Below are 21,286 nucleotides of genomic sequence, written 5' to 3' on the forward strand. Positions count from 1 at the left end.
CGCATTGCAAAAAAAAAAAAAAGATGAAAGGACAAAACCAAACCTATTTATACAACTTCAACGAATTCTACGTAGGTAAAACGACGGAAAAGATGCATGTATAGAAACTAAAGAAAAGAAAAGCCTGTTTTGACGGGGGAGCTTCGTGCGATCGCTTGCTCACACTGTCGTTTGCAGATGAGTGCGCTCGTGACACCTGGCCGATTTGCTAAAAATATCGCTGGTTAAGCACTTTTCGCTCACGCTTTCTTTCCTACCCGTGCGCGCGTGTGTGTATGTGTGGGAATGTAGGTGCCAAAGGGAGTTGGCGGGTGCAAGAGCACGGTCAGATCTTAGTTGAGCGAATGCGTGAGTTTTCTTGTACCCGTCAGGTTTTACGCTCAATACCAAGCTTGGATTCAGATTAACCTAAGCCGTTGCTTCACTCCCAGCTGCAACCCACCACGGTGGTATAGTGGTTATGGTGCTTGAGTGCTGACCCCAAGGTTGCGGGATCGAATCCCGGCCGCGGCGGCTACATTTCGATGGAGGCGAAATGCTAGAGGCCCGTGTACTTAAATTTAGGTGCACGTTGAAGAACCCCAGGTGGTCGAAATTTCCGGAGCGCTCCACTACGGCGTCCGTCATAATCATATCGTGGTTTTGGGACGTAAAACCCCAACAATGATTATTATTCCCAGCTGCAACAGGGTTGAAAGGCGGGAGATCAGCGCGACGTGCAACGACCGGCCGCTATGGCCCTGCTAGCTGTTACGCTTGCCTCGATAAATGCCATTCGGATTGGTTTGGATGACCGCATATGGTGGAATCGAAAGCAAATTGGATGGTAACCTTTCGCGTTTAACGATTCATCGGCCCTGCATTACACTTCTGCTGGTGTTATTGGCTTATATTGGATCTCCGCTGCAAGCTTCCTCACAGTCTTTCATAAAAAGGCAGGTCAGCCAGACTGTGAGGATAAGTCAGCTTGATTATGTAGAGTGAGCTTTCACGGTATCGCATAAATAAATAAATAAATAAATAAATAAATAAATAAATAAATAAATAAATAAATAAATACTACCCCTTCCAACCACAGTGTTTACCTCCCGTCACAGTGTATGACGGGAGGGATTAGAGATATATTAATAAGGTTTAATATCCCAAATAATCAGTTAAGCTATTGTAACGGCGCGATTAATTTTAACCCGAGGCTCTTCACTACACACCCAAGGATTAGAACATGTAGAGACGTGATAGTATATGCTTTCAAATCGCGCTTCTGCCATACATGGGTAATGATGGAATGCTTAATGCGAAGTTACGTCGGATGTATGCGCTGAACGTTGCAAGAGGCACATCAAAATAATCGGATTATTGTTCAGGGTGCCGAACATTGGCGACCATGGACGTGACTAATATGTGCGGATATCACGGCTTATACTTCAAGCCCTTCAAGCATAAGGGTACTTAGTTGGGCTAAAGATGGTTTATGAATATTGTGGCAGAAAAGCACAAAAAAAAACGGGACAGTATACAAGAAGCGATGGGCATCGTTACGACGCGCTTTCAGCAAGCGCGCACCGGCAGCCACCGAAAGCCGCCGGGCGCACTCGCCGGCACTTCGCTGACACACACTTGTCAATTAGTACGCCTTGTTGAACTAATATGACAGCATACTTTTTTGCACGTCATATTTGGTGTTTGGCGATCGGTTATGTATATAATTGCACCTATCGATTGAGATGCAAGTCAGTCCACTGACACGGCCGCTGTGCTGGTGTATCATCGATTGCGCGAGAAAATACACTTTATTCAATGTCATTTGTGGTCGGCAGCTGTTTGTGTGTTATGAAGAAGCGAATTTTACTTGGAAAGGAAGCTCGCGTCTATCTTCAGTATGCGACCCGTAAAGTTGAAGCCGAGTAGTGAGCTCTGTCTTGACTAGTCTTTTTACGGCAACTCTGTTGTGTTGGAACGTGGCGTAGAAAGATCAATCTGTCGAAAATTTAAAACCGTTTCAATGAAACCAGGTCATCTAACACAGATATCCATATTGGTGGTTCTTCATGAACTCGCGCGTGTTGCTTGGATTTTGTGTGTTGAATATATATGTTTGTGACATGAAACTGAAAGCTATCCGTAATAAAAAAAAAAAAAGGAGCGTGACGTAGTGGTAGAGACTTCGGCTCAGAATCTGATGGTGGCAGGTTCGATTCCTCGTGCTAAACGTTTTTTCCCCGGCTCTTTTTTTATTGCAATAATGCTTTAGTGTCTACCTTATTTCAGAATTCGTTTGTGTCGTAAACTAAGTTGGCGATGCGTTAGAAGTTGCCGATGTTCGAGGCTTCGAAGCTGCCTCTGTTGGCGTTTCATGAACACTGAAAGTGCTGCCTCTCTGTTACGTCAGGCCGGAACTATACGTGGCAAGGAAGTGACGAAATTTGAATCAAGCCGCGCCGGAGCAGTATATAGTTGAGAATATCTGCAAGCGACGACGCGCCTTCATTCAAATTTTGTCGCTTCCTTCTCACAGGTAGTTCCGGTCTGACGTAAGAAAGAGGCCGCGTTTTCTGCGCGCCAGGCGCGATCAGTTTCGATTTCGCCCTTAAAATTCGATTATGAATATCTCGAATTACGTGCAACTTCCGTGATTTCTAAAAAAATGGTTATGCCATATATTGGCACACACTAAAACTTTCTAATTTAAATAACTGCCCTCAAGTGAATAATTAAAAATTGATTAGCGAGTTTTTGTTAGTCTAGTCCAGGGTTCTCAAACTCACCTCAACTAGCGGGCCGCATCAGGAAATTTAGTCCCACAAGGGCCGAGACAGTGAAGATGGTGGCAACGGGGGGCGGGGAGGGGGGGGGGGGGCGATGGAGGAGAGAGTTTGAACAAGATGTTACCAAAATTTGCCATTTTAAATAACGCCTATCCCATATCTCATGTACATGGGTCATTTCAGAAGGGGATTTGACGTCAGGGTAAAAAAAACATATGGTTACTCATTCCCACATTGACTAAAATCTGGACGCCGATCCTGAAATAGAGAGTTGTCATTCCACGGTGATCTTCCAACTTGTAGTGACCGCATGAGGTGCCTCACGAAAGAAATGCTTGAGACCAGTCCTCTCTTGGTAGCTTGCCGGAACAAAGTGCAATTAATTGCAATATGCCAGAAAATAATGCGAGTACTATTTAACAAAATCACAAAACTTTATTCCGTGTGAAGCCGCGGGCCGCGTGTTGGTGATCCCTGGTCTAGCCAATGTCATTTTAGCTGCAGCAAAGTACTTCCGCCTCGACATAGAGTACGTGTGCGAAAACGACTGGAGCGTGACTGTCATGGAATTTTTATAAAAAATCTGTATTCTCAAGAAAAAAAACACCCTGTATTGTATATTATAGCAAGGGGTGAGAATGGGAACGCCACCAGCTCCGCTCTTTCCTCAAGTATTTTCTCACCACTATAGTGCGCAGCTGTCCCAATTTTGTTTGTTTGTTTTTATGCAAGTAACACAAAACCCCTTATCTTTCTTTGTGTAACTTGTCTCCATGTGCGTTTCGGTGATCTGATTTAAATGTGTCTATATATGGCTAACTTAGTCTATTGTAAGGATCAATACGATAGACTAAGGAGGGAGAGGAGGAGAAGAAGAGGATGATGATGAGTCGTATTAGGCGAATGTTTAAGTCAGTTTTTGACGAAAGTTATCGTTAAGAAGGTACGACATTTGTATTCATGAACTAACCACTTACATATTAACTTTAAGTGAACTGGTTCACGCAGCACCATCTACATACGCTAATGTATCCGTACAAAATGTGTTTAAAGAAAAACTGCGAAGATCATGCGATTTGCGAGGCGTTTGGCTTCCTGGCACGGACGAAAGACGGACAGGATCAATGCCGAGTGCCATGGCACGAAACCAAATGATGGCTTAAAATAAAGATGACTAATTTACTGCTATCTCTGTAGTTCTGTAAAATGGTCATCACTCTTCGTTTCACCATGACTCTTATTTATTTGCGTATTGGCTTCGTCGCTTCTCTTCAACGGACAAATACCAGTGACTTTGTCACTGATAAAATCCCAGTCTGTGTTTTCAGCGTCGTATTGACATCAAATAAGGGGGACACTTAGTTTAGTCTGTTTTTCTTTTTAGTGGATGAGGTTTGTTGTGAGCACGAATTGCACGTCACACATTAAAGAAGGCTAGAACACTTGTTAGGCTGTAACGAAAGTAATTCCTAAGAACTTCTGAGATGAAAGAGAGAGATGTGTAGAGGGCATGAAATAGAGGTGCTTAGCCATGATAAAATTGCTGCTGATTACAAAGCCCCGCACAAATAGAAGTTGTAGAAAAGGTGTGGAGAAAGGTAGCGAAGATATGTAAAGAAACTGCAGCTGCCCGCACGCACGCTGCGAGGGATCAGACAGTGGTCCCTTTCACACGCGGTACTAACGCAAAAATCAGCATTTTTAAGCCCCTCAGGGTGTCGTCGGCTCGTAAAAGCAGTCCGAGGATCTGCTTTCCGGCTAACAGACGGTCGTCAATTTATGATGCTCGCGTAATATTGGGAGGGTGGTGTCTCCAGACCTACCTTGAGCAAAAAAACTGCAACTTGCGCACCGCAGCTAAACTTCACGAATGAAGCTACTTTTCAGACTGTGGGACAGTATCGATGACCTCGTATACGCCAGGCATATTCGCTTGTTGGCGCGCGCACTGTTGGTATATGCGCCGAAGGTCTAAAAGTGAGCTTACATGCGGCCACGTTTTCATTCCGTCGCCCTACGAGTGCACGCGCCCCAGTGGTCTCGCGAAAAGCAGGCACTCAAAAGAGCTCGGAGTAGCCCAGCGCCCGAGGTAACGAGGCACGTGCGTCGGTGGCGGCGATCATCCTCTTCACGGATCCTGCGCTATCTCGTTTGGCACTGCACGCGCACAGCTCCAGGCATGCTTCCTTCTTTCCACGAAAATAGACGAACAGCGAGACTCGCCGGTTTTGAAACAAAACAACACAAACCGAAGAGGACGACTGGGCGAGGGTGTGCAGGGGTGAACGATAACTAGAATGAGGACAGCCTCCCCCGGGGGCTTTGGCTTGCATCGCAGGGAACCGTTCTCTGCACAAGGCGCCAATTTTGGGGGACGACGGTCTCCCAGAGCTTCTGCGTGAACGGAGAGCGGGAGGAGGAAAAACAAAACGATAAGTCAGAGAGACGTGCAGGAGCCATTGAGACGGAGTGGAGATGCCAGCGCGTACATAGCGGGCACATGCGTATGTCATACTACAATGCTGTAATTTGTTGTTTCTTCGAAAGGCTCATTGTTTCTCTGTCTTCGTGTTCGAGTCGTCCCGATCAAGAACATAGGCACGCTCCTGCTGCTCTGTGTGCCGAAAGTAGGCTTGTCTCTTAACGTGCGTTTTCGCTTGTCCTCAAACTTTAAGCAGTGCGTGGTTACTGAACCTGCGCCTATGCATTTTTGTTCAAATTTTACTTTTATGTTTCTCTTGTTCTTTGCTTAGTCTGTCTCCTCTTTCGGTCATACGAGCACAACAGGGTGCCTGAAAATTTCAACGTAAAGTCCACATCACAGCCTCCTAATGAGTTTGTCGAGAATTCTTGTCTGTATTATAGATCTCGCTCCTTTGGGAGCGTATTATAGTAGTGCGAAAGCCGCGTTGTTTGGTATTTTCGTAAGACTGCCAAACATCGTCTGTCCGTGCTTCTCAATGGCCCTATACACAATGCGAAACCTGCCTTCCAAAGCCTGGCAAATGTGTTAGTTGACATATCGTGTTGTACAATGACGCAGCAGCAAGCCACACGAGAGGTTGCGAAATAACACGTGCAGCCCCGCTCTTTGCTGAGTGAACTTTTCCTATCTCAAATTTTGCTGCGCCCACTACGAAGCATTGGGAGCACTCTTATTGGCTAGTCCCCAAATAGCGCGTTTAAAATTTCATTTATTCAGCTCTGCCGTTTGCAGAATTATCCGACAAAACGCAACTGTGACGCTGCAACACATCCTGATATGTTGGCTTACATTTTCCGGGTGTGTTGATGCGTCGCCACCAATAACAAGACAGAGAAACCCACTCCAACACGCACTGAGCAAAGTCTTGAACCAGCACCTGGCCTCTGCGAATTCTTAATTCGCTGCTTCTAGTCATTCTGTTAAATAAATGTTTTGAAACTCACACTAATCGCTTTGTAATAAAAACCTTTATTGCGTGTTCTGTCCCTTATACTGGTGTTTTTCTGAAGACTGTGAGAAATTCAGAAAGATAGGAAAGATGTCAGAAAGATAAGATTTGCCTTATCTTTAGGAATTTCTGGCACCTTAAAGATGGATCTAAAGGTAGGGTTTCCGAGCGGTAAAAGTACATAAAAAGTAAATTGTCGGGTGCAGCGAACTTCGAAGTAGGATCCACTAATTACCGCCCTAAATAAATATTTTACGACACATATTGCAACTGGCGAATTGTAGCTGGATAGCTGAATTTTGGTTAATTTTTCCCCCTCGTGAATCCTGCCTAAGGTATTGTGGCATACTTCAGAGGAGCACCCGGTATACTACTATGCAGTGATTAGGCTTATCCCACCAGACTACATCGACAGCTGCGGAACTTGCTGCTCTGCGTAGCGTACTTAGAGTAATTCATGACCAACCACCCAAGAAATGGAGCGTGTTCACGGACTCCACGGCAGCTCTACAGTGCCTGATATTCGCCTTACGCCGGGGACCTCACGAGCAACTAGTGTTGGAAATTATAGAGAGCTGCTCCATCAACTCTTCGTGCAAGGACATGACATCACCTTTCAGTGGCTTCCAAGTCACTGCGGCATATTTGGCAACGAACATGCCGGCGCAGCTGCTCGAACTGCACACGAAGACGGCGTACAAGAATCCATCCCGTTATCAAGAACGGATGCTGAAAATTCGAGAGATTGCCAATGAAGACATAAAATCCTTGTGGAACACACCAAGTTTACAGCACACACGACTGCATAGACTGGACCCGTATCGTCGACTTCGGCCTCCGTCCGGACTCTCTCAACTCGAGGCAACGGTGCTTTGTCGACTGTGGCTTGGTGTTGCTTTCACTAAATCTTTTGCCTTCCGAATCGGCATGGCAGGCAGAGCTGCTTGCAGCCAGTGTGACAGCGAAGAAACGATAGACCACGTTCTTTGTCGCTGCCCTCGCTACAGCTCGCACAGACTGTCGCTAGCTGCTGTGTTGGCCCGCCTTGACAACAGACCCCTGTCGGAACAGTCAGTGCTGGAATGCCGACCCGAACTGTCTGCACAGCGAAAATCATTTAAGGCCTTACTGAACTTTTTGCGTGCCAGTGGCCTATTGAATAGGCTTTAGTACTCCCGCTCTACAGCTTCCTTTTGTTTATATTTAATTTATCGCGCGCCTGCTCTTCTCTCCGCTTTTCTTTCCATCTTTCTTTCCCTTTCCCCCTCCCCTTAGTGTAGGGTAGCAAATCGGATGCTACAATTCTGGTTAACCTCCCTGCCTTTCTCTCGTTTATTTCTCTCTCTCTCTCTTACTGATACACCCAACAGTTTTGTTACGAGGAAATTTTGCGTAATTGTTGGCTAACAAGCTATTGGCGCTTGCCGAGAACAAGTTAATGTGTTGGCCGTAGACTGAGACAGAATCTCCGCGAGCACTTTTCTCGTTCTTCTGCGGGCATTGTTGGCCAACTTCTTCAGCGTGCATCAAGTGCCGAGCAATGCATGACTTTTATTTTTTCACACCTGTTCCGGCATGACGCTCTGTGGCCGGACCTGGTCGTAACCCAAATAAACTCAATTTACCATCATCATCGTCGTCATCATAATCACCACCACCACATGTCTCGATGAATACGATGGCATTGAGCCTGGAAATAAGACTCTTATTTTCTCGTCCGCTATTCAGCCCATAGTCGCAAAAATGGCAAAAAAAAAAAAAAAGTTTACAAGTACTATACTTTGTCAATCTAAGCTGACTGAGTGTTTCTCTTTGGTGTCCCTTTAAGCGTCGCCCAATAGTAGCCGCCAGATCGCAAGATCGCGCAATATTTAGAGTAACTACAACGGTGACACCCAAATGGCGCTAAAAATATAAAAGCAACATTTAAAGAATTTTAAGTACAAACAGTCTTTGCTTTATAAAGTACGGGCGCTTCGTGGCACGTCACGTTTCCAACGCTTATATCCGTCAGCGATCTCGTCGGCGTAATTTAGGACCTCTAAACAAACTCGGGCAGGGCACGGACGTCGCCGACAGCATATGTGACGAACCGGCTCGACAGGAGGACATACTACTACAGCGCGGTACCCTCCATGGAACGCCGAGATGCGCATGGACGGGAGGCGGCTGTCGGCTGCTGCTCCCTCGAGTCTCGACACGGCAGGAGATGGAGTAGGCGAACGGACTGCGACGCTTTCCAACCAGGAAATCCGCGGCACGATGCGTGCGACAGGAGACACACCACGAAATGTCGCTGTGTCAATACAGCTCCGCGTCAGCCAGAAAAAGATCATCGTGATATAGGAGCCAGCAGGGGCGAGAACAATGTATATATATATATATATATATATATATATATATATATATATATATATATATATATATATATATATATATATATATATATATATTGAATATGCGGGTGGGTCGGTAGGTAGTTCTCTCGTACTGTAGAGAGGTTCGTTGACACGAAGGAATAAACAACTCAAACAATGCTCTTAACACGAATACGCTACTAGTGTGGTTGGAAACATTAAGACAGGTGTCGTAGTCGATGCGGCTGACACAAACTACGTTGACTGCAGCTTATACTTCCTATGACCAACCCATCATGAAACGTACCTTCTTTCACTGAAGGCGATGTAAAACTGGGCGAGTAGGTATTGATTCATGACTTCACACTGAAAACGAACATGAAGACTTGCGTTCATCTGCTCCTTCGTCTTCGTTTTCAGTGCGCTGCCACTTCTTTGCAGTGTACTTTCTTTTTTTTTAATTAACGAGACACCAAGAATTTTTTTTTCTGAAGTGGTCAAGTTCCATTGGGAACATCGCACTCCTCCAACCCATATTCCTCTATTATTTTCCGGCGGCTCAGGTCAATCCTCCAGCCTTTGTAAGCACTGATTTCATTCATTCATTTAAAAGAAAATTCTGAATGAGAACAGCATAGCTAGCTCCTTTTCTATTTCTCGGCATGAAACGGCGCGCTCGATTTCTGACCGCGATTTAGAAATTGATATATGCAAGAAAACTCTTCGTGATTCCATCGCTGTTAGCAGTCAACTGTAACATAATTTTGGACAGAGCAGACAGCCTTGTTGCAAGATAGCGTTGGTATTGACACGCGTGTTTCATTTTTCGTTTTCATTGTGACCGGGTTTCACCGGCTAAACCTGATTCACGCGTTACCTCTTGGGGCGGGCCGCTCCTGAACGTATTTGCACCTTCTCGAGCGTTTTCGAATGCTTTACCTGATTATACTCAGTTTTCACGCACAACGCGAACAGGTAAGTACCTTCTGGAACTCACTAGATTACCAGAGATAAACCTGTAATGACCCGTCGTGGTAGCCTATTAGCTCGTAAGGTGTCGCGCTGCCAGGGTTGCCAATGGTGGCTACTTTTCGCCAAATTGGCGAATTTGAGAGGCCCGCGGCGACCTAAAATTATGAATGGCGACATGGCGAATTTTTGGCGATTTTCAGCTTAGGTCTCCACTGAGTTATGCATCCTAAGCTCAGTGCCTTCCCAACGAATGAGCGGCACTATTCTCTGTATTTTTCTGGGTTTTGAGGTGCACATTGCGCGCCGTTCAGTATGTCCGTCCTGTAACTCGTGTGTATCTCCTCAATTCATCTAGATGCTTCTAACTCAATTCATCTAGATTCATCTAGATGCTTCAGAGCTTCGCTAAAGTTTCGCTTCTGAAGGGTCTAGATGACGGGTTGGTCGTGTGTTCCGGCCATTTGTTCCGCCAAAGCTCCAACTATTCTGAATAGCTTGGCGACCTATTCACTGCTGCAGTATCCCCTAATCGAGCTCGTATAGCGAAGATGGGCGGATACGCGGGCGTTCGTGCAATAAAAAATTGTTTTTTTCAGGCATTTTCTACTGTTCTCGGTGGACGTGTGCAATGAAAACAATTGCTATATAACATTTTACAATGTCTACCTGTTCAATTATAACGCACTGGATTGACGCGGGTAGATATAAGTGATTATATATGAAAGGGACAGTGGCGTCCGGTATCATATTAGTTCACACAGAAAGGCATAAGACTCACTAATGAACGATACCTGTAAGAATTCTGTCTTACTACTTTCAATAAACCTGTTAATCCTTTTTTTTTATATGAGGGGATGTAAAGCTATCTACAAACAACGCCTTCGCGGCTTTTGCCTAAGGTTTACCACACTTTTACCCGTGAAACGAGCGGACAGGGATGGAAGGATATCATGAGCGTTTTATCCTTTCATACTTGCGCCTCCGCGCACATCTTGCGGCTAGTCGGAGAACCAGGTGCACCAAGCACTCCCATGGTGAAGGGGCGATGCGCCTGGCATTGAGAAATGTCAATATACTTTAAGGCCTTTGAATGACATTGTATTCTACGGGGCTATACATCAGTGGAAGTTCTTATTACTAGGATATGCCACACATATCTAGAATGGCGACTTTTTCGGCGAAATTCGTAAAAAAATGGCGACTTTTGGCGACTTTCTGCTCGTCGTTTGGCGACATTTACTCGAAAGTCAGTGGCAACCCTGCGCGCTGCTAAGCTCCAGGGCGCGGACTCGAAATGTCCCCATCGGAGCCATTTCGCTGCGGGCGAAATGCAAAGAACAGCCGCGTGCTTAGATTCAGGTGCACGTTAAAGAACCCCAGGTGGTCGAAATTAATCCCGAGCCCCCGCTACAATGTGCCTCATATCGTGGTTTTGGCAAGTCGAAGCCCCAGCAATTGTTATTATTATTAACTCTGGAATGTACTTGGGTAAGAACGCGAGGAAGAAAACTAAAGGGAGAAGGCAGAGAGGTTAACCAGGCAGAATGCACGATGAAGCATGTTTTTTTTTTTTTTTAAGGCAGGCGCGTTTCATCCCAGGATCAGATTCTCTACAACCGATGAGCGAGCTCGCTGCTATATCATCGTACCGTGAGTGTTCTGTTTTTCTGGGCACAGGTTCGCCCAGTCAAGAGTTCAATATTTAGCAGTTCGACTGCTGTGTCCTTCACCGGCACAGCCATGAAACAATATATAGCAGCCTTTGTGCAGGTTAGGAATAAGCGAAAGGCAGGAAGGTTAACCTAGAGTGAGTGCAGTTGGCTACCCTGCATTGGGAGAAGGGACGAAATATTAAAGGATCCCTGACAGCGAAATGTTCGTTCGTCACTTCTTTACTGCAACTTGTAGCTTTGTCTGATATCCCGAAATTGAATCGTATACGTTCTAACGCATCGTATAGTTAATGCTGGCGTCGTTAATTATGACCAATTTTAGCGTCACTTCGAAACGCCCACCAAAATAATAAGAAACTAGCGTCCCGCCGTGGGGAAGCGCCTAAGATCACGTGATCTCAAGCCTTGGTGACGTTGAAAGCGCAGTTTTCAAATCGGGGCCCAGCGCGGTAAAGGATGAAACGATGTGGGTGCTTCGGTATGAGCTAAGCCTGTTAAGCGTTTACTAGACTGTCAAGAGCGTGTCTCCTCAAGAAAAACAAAATCATTCCTTGCATAAGCAGCTAGATCCAAGTTGAGAGCAACCCGACAAAAGAACACATAGTGTAGGGTTGCGCGAAAGAACAAGGACGAAGGTAAGTGGACAGGACGGGCGCAAAACTTCAACTGAATAAACGGAAGGCCAAAGCCGTTAAAAAGTTTGAATCAACATCTGCCTGACACGTGCCTAAAAAACATAACAAATATAAGAACCAATAAAGCGGAAAACTAAGAGCAACAAAAATTTGAAACCTTATCTAAGGTCCACCGCGCAAACGCCAACCTGCAAACATGTGGTGATACTGATATGCGGGTAGAGTATGATCAGTAACATGCGCTGAAGTAGCAAACAAGAAAATAAAACACAAATGAACGTCTGATTACATAAAACCATCTAAAAATTGCTGCTCCTTCGGGAGCAATGTCAGTGAAGGCATGCTAACGCAATTGTCGCTTCGCGCAATGAAGAAGGCCTCTATTAATTCCCTTTCCATCTTGTCATTAGACTTGTACAATATTCGGGTCTCCTTTAGTTTCGGCGAACAACCACATCTGTTGGCAAAAGTATGTTCCATGATGCGCAAAGGTTTGCGCGTGCCGTGTAGTAAGCGGCATGTTGATCCCGCTGTAGAGTGCGTAACAGGTGTGGTATACTAAATCCCCCTGTCCTGTGGCCAGTGCTACATTGGACAGACGGGACGCTGCTTCAATGAGAGGGCGCGAGAGCACAGTCTAGCTGTGCGCTCCCACACCGGAGGCCATCTCGATTTACACTGTAGGAGATGTGGTTGTTCGCCGAAACTAAAGGAGACCCGAATATTGTACAAGTCTAATGACAAGATGGAAAGGGAATTAATAGAGGCCTTCTTCATTGCGCGAAGCGACAATTGCGTTAGCATGCCTTCACTGACATTGCTCCCGAAGGAGCAGCAATTTTTAGATGGTTTTATGCAATCAGACGTTCATTTGTGTTTTATTTTCTTGTTTGCTACTTCAGCGCATGTTACTGATCATACTCTACCCGCATATCACTATCACCACATGTTTGCAGGTTGGCGTTTGCGCGGTGGACCTTAGATAAGGTTTCAAATTTTTGTTGCTCTTAGTTTTCCGCTTTATTGGTTCTTATATTTGTTAGGTTTTTTAGGCACGTGTCAGGCAGATGTTGATTCAAACTTTTTAACGGCTTTGGCCTTCCGTTTATTCAGTTGAAGTTTTGCGCCCGTCCTGTCCACTTACCTTCGTCCTTGTTCTTTCGCGCAACCCTACACTATGTGTTCACCTGTGCACCAACTAGCCCAAATGAGAGCTTTACTGCACCGACAAAAGAGCGAGAGGGGCGAAGAACAATAGCCCTCGTCGGGTGCAAGTCGTGGTCATTGAGTCGTGGTCTGTGATGTCGACAATACTTGCTTTGCTCGTTCAACGTCACGGAGTGTCCCTATCTGCGTCATACCAGTGGCGATGTCGCGAGGTGCTAACAACTCAGATGAGCACTCACTCTTACTTTAAAACTTAACTAAAGTACTTTAAAGGCAACGTTCGCCCCCAATAATCGGTCAGAAGTGTCATGTATGCAGTGCAATCAAACAACAAAAAACATATGGAGTTTGCTATTGTAGGGTCTTTTAAGAGAATGAGAGAACGAAAGCCCAGTGTTTATGTCGCCGACGTAGGGAAATTTTATATACTTGAAATACAAGTAAAGGCACCATGAAATGTTCGCAAAAGCTGATTTTTTTTGTACCATAACTGAAAAAGACAACGCCCTCAGCGCTCGCCGAAAGTAACGCAAGATTCGCAAGGTGCGGCTTCTCGGCATGACGTACAAAATTACGCGACACCAGCGGCTGCCCGTGTGCGCGACAACATCGGTGAGGTGATGTACTGTACAGGTTCCCCAAAAATTGGGAGACCCTTAAGCTTCGCCTTTAAGAGTTGAACGCGATAGTGAAATCCGGCCCCTAGTGCGCACTTCAACGACTAAGTGCATACTTATTTAATGCGTGTTGTTACACACACATGCACGCGCACACAGACACACACGGGCGCGCGCGCGCGATGTAACTATATTAATGATACAGGTTTTCGATCTAAAGCACTTCCCGGTGCAAGAGTCATGACATATTTCTCACAATGCCTCACAGATGGTAGCACATTATCTAACGTTCGCTGTTTGCTTGATCAACGCCTCCTCTAGAAAGGAGGCATTGGTTTGATATATTTTCCGCTAGATGGACATGGTTGTCCATTTTTGGAGCTGTTTGAAAGTTCGTGTGTGTTTTTAGCGGCGATGGCTGCACTATCCCGGCTTTTTTCGAAGCATGGCGTGGCGCAAAAAACGTAGTTTGATGGCCTCGCCAATGGGCCTACAAATCGCCGAATGGGCTCATTTTCGTCGTGACACCTGCCGAACAAAATGCGTTAAGGAGACTCCTTCCACAACGTGGCATTTATGTAGTATTTTTTCCCTAAGCAGTTGCAGGTAACATCGTGGCTTTGTGGTAGAACACCTGCTTGCCACGCAGACGGCCCGGGTTCGATCCTCAATGGGACTGAATGTTTTATAGTTTATTTTATTTGCATCTTTCTCGATTTTTCGGTCACGGACGATTTTTCGCTAACAAGCGACGTAGCGACACCGGCAGCGGCATTTCTGCGAAACGAGCTCTCTAACGCTATCGCGTTAAAAGTAAGACGGAGCACGCGAGCTGTGTCCAAACGGGGCGAAACTGTATGCCAGCGCGCTGTATCACAAGATGCGCAGCAGATAGCGAGAGTGCGTCGGCATATCCGGCTGACTCATCCCGATATTCTGATGCTCGCCTTATCGCCGGTTCGAGGGAAGCCGCGCTGCTTTATGACATAAAATCTAATCCCTTAATATTTTTTTGCATATGGTGAGCTGTCGCGCTTTATTATATTTATTTTTTATGCACACACAAAGCCTGATTGTGTTACCGCTTTGTTGTCTCTGTATATGCTAGGGAATCAATGAATTTGGATTGAATGATAAGAATGTTGCCGGTATTAACGCTTACCAAGATCTATCCAGCACTGGCGAACACAGCTGACTCTTTTGTCGCAATAAAACTTTTATTTGGGCCAGAGGGTTCATACTTTCACTATTGAACTGTCTCGAAAGGGTACGCTAAGGTGTATTATCGCATACGAAAGCATCGTGTCTCGATATCAAGGCTAGACACTCTGTATAAAAACTCACCTGGTCCCTTATGCGTTCGCCTAAGACGACTCGAAGCCAAAATACATCCGGCGTGACTGTTTTACCGTGCACATCATATCACGCGAACGCTGCAAAGACGAAGTGAACGCGCAACTCGGGCGGACACCTGATATTTCGTGCTACATTTGACTCACGCAGGCTTTTCTTTCAAGGTCACTTTTGCATGAGACATATAAGGCTTTCGCCTTAATAAACGCTGTCTTAGACTACATCATTTTCGGGATCTGCTATCATCCACACGGCCTCTCCCCGCAGAGGCTATTTAACGTTACGTAGACACTATGCGACACTGTAGCGTACTTAAGATGAGCCCAGATCTTAATTGAAAAGGCTGTAAGTTTTTGTCGACGCGTCACGCACATTAGTCCTGGTCCCTACGCAAGAACGTTTGTGTTTATGCACGAAAAATGTATCCATACAACAACATACTTAAATGTCAGGTTTTACAAACATGAATGGCACCCGTTCAAAATTATTTCAAGATATTTCATTCTTCAACATATTGAGACTATTTCGGTGCGAACGTTCGTGCCTTGCATATACTAGCTGATATATACACCAGCTTTTGCAATGGGCATTCTACTTTTCTATATGCTATGCAGAGCCATCCGTATCCATCGACCTAAGGACGCCACTCTTTATTGCGAGGCCATTACTTGGGTCATTTTGCGACCCCACTGTCATCAGAAAGCCGTGGCTGAAAAAACGTCACACTACATAATATTCGCTTAGGAAAATAGACCACGATTATTCAAACCGCTGCTCCACAGTCACTGCTACTGCTCCGCAGCCGAGGGCGCCAACCACTACACCACCGTTGCAACAGGCGACAGTGATGAATGGCTGTGCACTACAGTGCACGTGGTTGGGTTCTGCCTAGTGAGCGATTCGTTAGATGGCGCTTCAGACGCTGCAGCTCCTTGGCAGCTCTCTCGCCGTGTTCGCTTCACAGCCGCTCGCTCTGCCTGCCGCGTTGTCGAGGATGCAACGCGCTTCAGGCACCACACTCGGCGACAATTAATGTTCTCGCACACAACATAAGAACATTGAACATGCTGACAGTATACCCCATATTGCACCTGTCGACAGCATACGCTGATCAGTGCATTTAATCTTGTAAAATTCATAGTTGTCCCTGTGGAACTTGGTGCGACATCATACCCCACTGAGCAAGTGAGCAAGTAAATCTTGCACCGGCGCTGACGGTTCCTGGCGGGTTTACATAGTGCACTCTTTATGCCTGCACTTGTGCATAACATTAATCGAGGCGCAGTGACTGCTCTACGTTGGCTCACGTGCGCTGCAGCGTGTTGTTCGCTTCACGAGGTAGTGTAGTCTGGCGGGGTAAAATAAGACTGCTTTTGACTATGTACACATTTAATCAACTTGAGGTCATGTCTCTTCGTTGATTCATCTCATTTTCGATGTCGCAGTGGTGGACGCGACGGGCAAGCCAGCCGATGGCCTCCTGGAGGGCACAATGGCCTTCGTTGGTGCCTTCGACGAGTGCCTGGATACGGTTGTCTGGGACGAGCACGACAGCTCGCGGCTCGTCTTCCGAGGTCGCTACTGCACCGCCCAAGTAGCACCCAAGTTCACGCTGAGGGACCTATTCCACAACGAGTCCCAGGCCCACAACGAGCTGGCTACGTACCTACCGAAGAAGGCCGTGAGTGCCACCAGACGGTCAGAGAAATGAGACAAGGTTGCAGGTCACATGAGTCGCAGGAGAGGAAAAAACAGAAAGGGAAACTAAACTAAGAGATAAATTGAACTGAACTGTCGAGAACATTACGTGGAATTTTTCACGTTACACGTGAGAGAAGGATGCTTTAGAGAATGTGATATGACAAAGAGAAAGTCAGTACACCGTGAGGGCATTCGCAGAAAAAAAGCAAATCGTCTTATGTACTTGACATCAAAGGGAAACCGCTATTTAACCGTATTTGTCATAACGTCCCCATTCACTTTCTCGTTTTTTAAATATATATATATTTTTTCTTATTAACTGTGCACGACGCTTTATACAAGTATGCATAGAGAGTGTACAAAAGGTATTCGGCTGACAACTGTAACAGAGAAGCGCACAACGCCTGCCTACACTTTAGCAGGGAAGGAAAGTATTTAGGGTTGAAAGAAGTAAAGACGAAAGGAACAAGTTGAGAGACGACAAATCCTAAAGTAAAGCAGTGAAGAGGAATGGAGTGCGGTAGAAAAAGCTGAACATACACACACGCAAAAAAAAGAAAGAAAAAGAAGGCACGAAGATGCGCTAATGGCAAAGCAATGTAAAAAAAAAGATATATAAAGAGGAGTTCCGTCCTTCGAGAAGAAAAATTGCTCTACGAACTGGAAGTAACGCATTTATATGGAGTTTCATGCAGTTACATGCCACCTACGGAAAGGCAGATTTTTCGTCCACTTTAGCTCATTTCAGTTTACGTCGTAATTACGACACGACAGTTAAAGACAACACTTGATGGCTCCTACGATTTCCTTGGCCTGAATCTAACAAATGAATCCAACAGACTGTTGGATTCATTTGTTTGTGTCTAGTTTTTTTTTTTGCAAATTACGTTAACGCTATATGAGACACACCACAAAGTTTGAGTGTTCAGGTATATGATTAGGCCTTGAAGATTTTTGGTGCTAGGCTGCTTAGCATGGCATACGATACTCTAAAGTTTGTCAAAACCCGTTAATGAGAAGCAGTCGCCGGGCAGATTCCAAGAACTAAGGAATCAGTTCCCCGAAACGCTCCACGAAAGTACGGACAATTTAAGAGTAGGTCCATTTAGTGCTCCAGCTCCGGTTGTGGTCCAAAGACCGAATCACACACGCACGCGCGCACGCACACACACACACAAACACACACACACACACACACACACACACACACACACACACACACACACACACACACACACACACACACACACACACACACACACACACACACACACACACACACACACACACACACACACACACACACACACACACACACACACACACACACGCACACACACGCGCACACACACACGCGCGCGCGCACAAACAAACAAACACAAATATGTTTATTCTCACTGAAGGCAGTATAAACATCTCTCATACATGCAAACTTGGCTGTCTAAAGCACAATACAACTGAGATACGTTTAACAATAATGGGGAACAATCAATCGAATCGCGCTCCTAATACAAGCTTATGCATTAGAGAATATTCAAGAAGACTAAAAGCCCTTTCATATTCACCAAGCTTGTTCTACAGTCCAGTCCCCGGTTAATTCTTCATGCTCCTTGAAGATTCCTTTTCCTGAAACAAGCACATACATGTGCCCACGTAGACTGTAGCGCTGGCTAGGCTTCCTTATGGCAGTTGGCAGTCGGAACCTTAGCCAGCGCTACAGTCTACGTCGGCCCGTGTATTCTCAGCACAAACGTCACTTCTCACACTCCTTCCCATCAACGCTTTACTGACAGCACTGCGTCATCTCGTAGCAATTCTTAATTCCTAGACCGACTAGTACTTCTCTGGCCGAACCACTTCCTCCCGTCTCCGCGCGCTTACATTGGTTTGCGCCCCGGTTCGAGATTCTTCAACATGACTCATCTGCTCACAGAGCAGTGGATGCCTGGGCCTTTTTCGCATGGTCGTCTGGCGTCGGCAGGGGCAGGCCGTAGCGGCATGGCTTGATATTGCGTCATGTCTCGATTTTGCGATTGTTCTAGCCTTTGCGCGAGCGCTTGGTTCGAAGCGCGCTGGCTGTTCTGTTGCATGCGTTACTTCGGCGGCGGGGTGCCTTCGGCGTCTTTTGATAATTGTTTTTTTGTTTTTTTGTTTTTTCGATGCGCGCGCTCGGTTGAAGCTAACGGTTGGAGTCGTGATTTTACGCTGGCTTTTGAAGGCGGTAGCACACGCTTGGTGTAAGTGCTCGTTCGTGACAAAGTGTTACAATGTGAGATATAAGTGGGCCTCCTTGCCTGTGCCGTGGAGGCAGCACTACGTTGCAGGCAAGATGAAACAACGCAAACGCAAAAGAAGCGTTAATTTTTATAGTAAAAAATAGTCTGGATATATATATATATATATATATATATATATATATATATATATATATATATATATATATATATATATATATATATATATATATATATATTATTTATTTTGTTATCCTAACAACTATGTGGAAAGGGGTAGCCGTCACCAAGCAATGGTGACATGGTGACAACAACTCCCTCATTTATTTTCTATTTCAATAAAAAAAAAGTCTGGAGCCCTCTCGCCAAAACGTCCGTGGCTGTGAATTATTGATGCGATCAAATTAAATCAATCAAGTCATTCTTGCCCGATAAGGAGGCTTTCCTCTCTCTGAGTCACGGCTGCGGCGCACGTGAGCATGCACTTTCGGAGGCATTTAAACAAACCTAACAGTCATTCTTTTTTCTTTCTCAGATGCTGAAAAATGCGCTACGAATTCCGGGAAATCACGTGATTTTTCGGGTTGGCCTTTGCGTCCCTTCAACATGCTCTAAAGACGACATTGAACGGATGGTAAAATACAGTAAGTATGTCAACATAAATCCTGGAATATTTTAAAACAGAAAGCGTGAAATGTTCACGTGGACCTTTCATCTTTCTACCGGTGCGGTCGGATACTTGCTGCACACTTTTGAAACAGACAGAAACAACGCCATTGTATGCCCACTTGCGTAATACTCGGCGCAGGTTGAAGTAGTCCGCTTTTTACACTTTCATGTGCTGCGCTCTGCCGCTTTGGTAGGGTTTTGGTAGGGGCTGGGACAAGCAGTAGGGCCAGAACAAAAGCCTCTGATATCATGAGGTGCATGGCGACCTTTCCGCTAGGAGAAGGGCGCATGCGCCGTGGCATTGCCAAAAAGGCAGATTCACGGCTATACCGTGAGTTCCTACTAAATCACGGACAAACCGGGAATGTTTTCCCACAGAGGAGCAGAGCACATACGAACTGCACTCACACAACAATGCTAAAGACTGTCTTGCAGCCATGCATCTGGATAACTACTCTTAAAGTTATTGGAACAAGAGCGATAATCACATTTTAAATTCAATACGGTTCGAAACAAAGAACCCAGTGATGATTGTCGCAAGGAGGGTGACTACGACTTGGAAGAAGCGGCGTGGTTAAGTGAGTGATATATTTCGGTGTTAAACAGACAATGCTGTACCGTTTTCATCAGGGCTCCCTTTTATAATGCTACTTTTATTTTGAACGAGCGATGATGTCTTGCTTTGGTATCTAAGTTTTCGAGCGTCTTCTTTTAAAGTATACTGCTGAATTTCTTGGCACGCTTTCTGTGTTTTTCATAGGAATTTAGTCTGAGCGTGTGTTAATTGTTACTCTCTTTTATCTGCTTCAAGTAATTATTACGTTCTTGCAATTGACAGCCGTGAAACAGATGGACATGAAAGCCGAGGTGACCGAATGCTTGCAGAGGGACGAAAACAAGCCGCTGTCTGTTATCCAAATCACTGTCATGTGAGTATTCGCCGGCCGGCCAACGAAAACCTTGCAGCAGTTTCATTAATTGGTCTCATATCAGCACGTGCTCATGTATCTGAGTGCGGCTGTAATATATATCGCCCCATACCAGCGTGCAGATGCAGCCTTGTTTTGTGAGAATATTTAAAATGGTCTTGGAGACTAAGTTTATTTGGTCTTCCTACAGGTCATTCACGTTTTACACCAAGAGTGGATACGCTTTTTTTCTGCAAATGTTGAAAAATCATAGGTCAACTAGAAGGTTGTTCATGCTAACTAAATCACGTGAGAGCGTTCCTCTAGAAAACTGAATAGATTGAATGCTGTTTATAAAACAATGAACTGTAGGAAAATACACAGGGATCAATTTTCATTGCTGCAACAAATGACGGACAGTAAAATGCAGTAAAACTTTCAAACGAAACTCATAATGCCAGCTGCCTGTTGCTGACAAAAGTCCAACAGCGGCTTCGCAGTTAGAAAATCGCTTCACTTCAACTTTTTTTCCTTATTGAGTCTACAGGAGGTCCACCTAGATAGCACGAAAGTGGTATACTTAAACCATTGGGGGGAAAAAGGTAGTTGAAACTTAACTATAAAAAAAAATTCGCTGGGAGGGTTATTGCAGGTTTGATCAGACGAGTGGCCTGAGAGCGCCTAATTTAATGCTTGTAGGCGCATTACACAATTTCCTTCTGAATTAATACGATAAGCGCCTTCGCCTTCTTGGCAAGTGCGTGAGATCATGATGAGCCCATTCTACTTTAGAGCTAAGGC

General features: G+C 45.4%; 1 protein-coding gene across 3 annotated transcripts in view; it reads left to right on the forward strand.

Moving 5' to 3' along the window:
* The window catches only part of LOC119399549 (nose resistant to fluoxetine protein 6), a 96,293-nt gene that overhangs the window by 25,073 nt on the left and 49,934 nt on the right, over nucleotides 1–21,286 (forward strand). The window contains exons 1-4 of one of the 3 annotated variants that reach the window (XM_037666371.2): nucleotides 15,973–16,311; nucleotides 16,419–16,654; nucleotides 19,444–19,552; nucleotides 20,416–20,506. In XM_037666371.2, the coding sequence (XP_037522299.1) occupies nucleotides 16,466–16,654; nucleotides 19,444–19,552; nucleotides 20,416–20,506 (389 nt within the window). In that variant the 5' untranslated portion in view covers nucleotides 15,973–16,311; nucleotides 16,419–16,465. Of the gene's footprint in view, nucleotides 1–15,972; nucleotides 16,312–16,418; nucleotides 16,655–19,443; nucleotides 19,553–20,415; nucleotides 20,507–21,286 lie in introns of those variants that run through there. The other 2 variants (XM_037666368.2, XM_037666360.2) reach the window with 2 other exon arrangements.

This window comes from Rhipicephalus sanguineus, chromosome 1 (genome assembly GCF_013339695.2).
Source record: "Rhipicephalus sanguineus isolate Rsan-2018 chromosome 1, BIME_Rsan_1.4, whole genome shotgun sequence".
Classification (NCBI taxonomy): domain Eukaryota; kingdom Metazoa; phylum Arthropoda; class Arachnida; order Ixodida; family Ixodidae; genus Rhipicephalus; species Rhipicephalus sanguineus.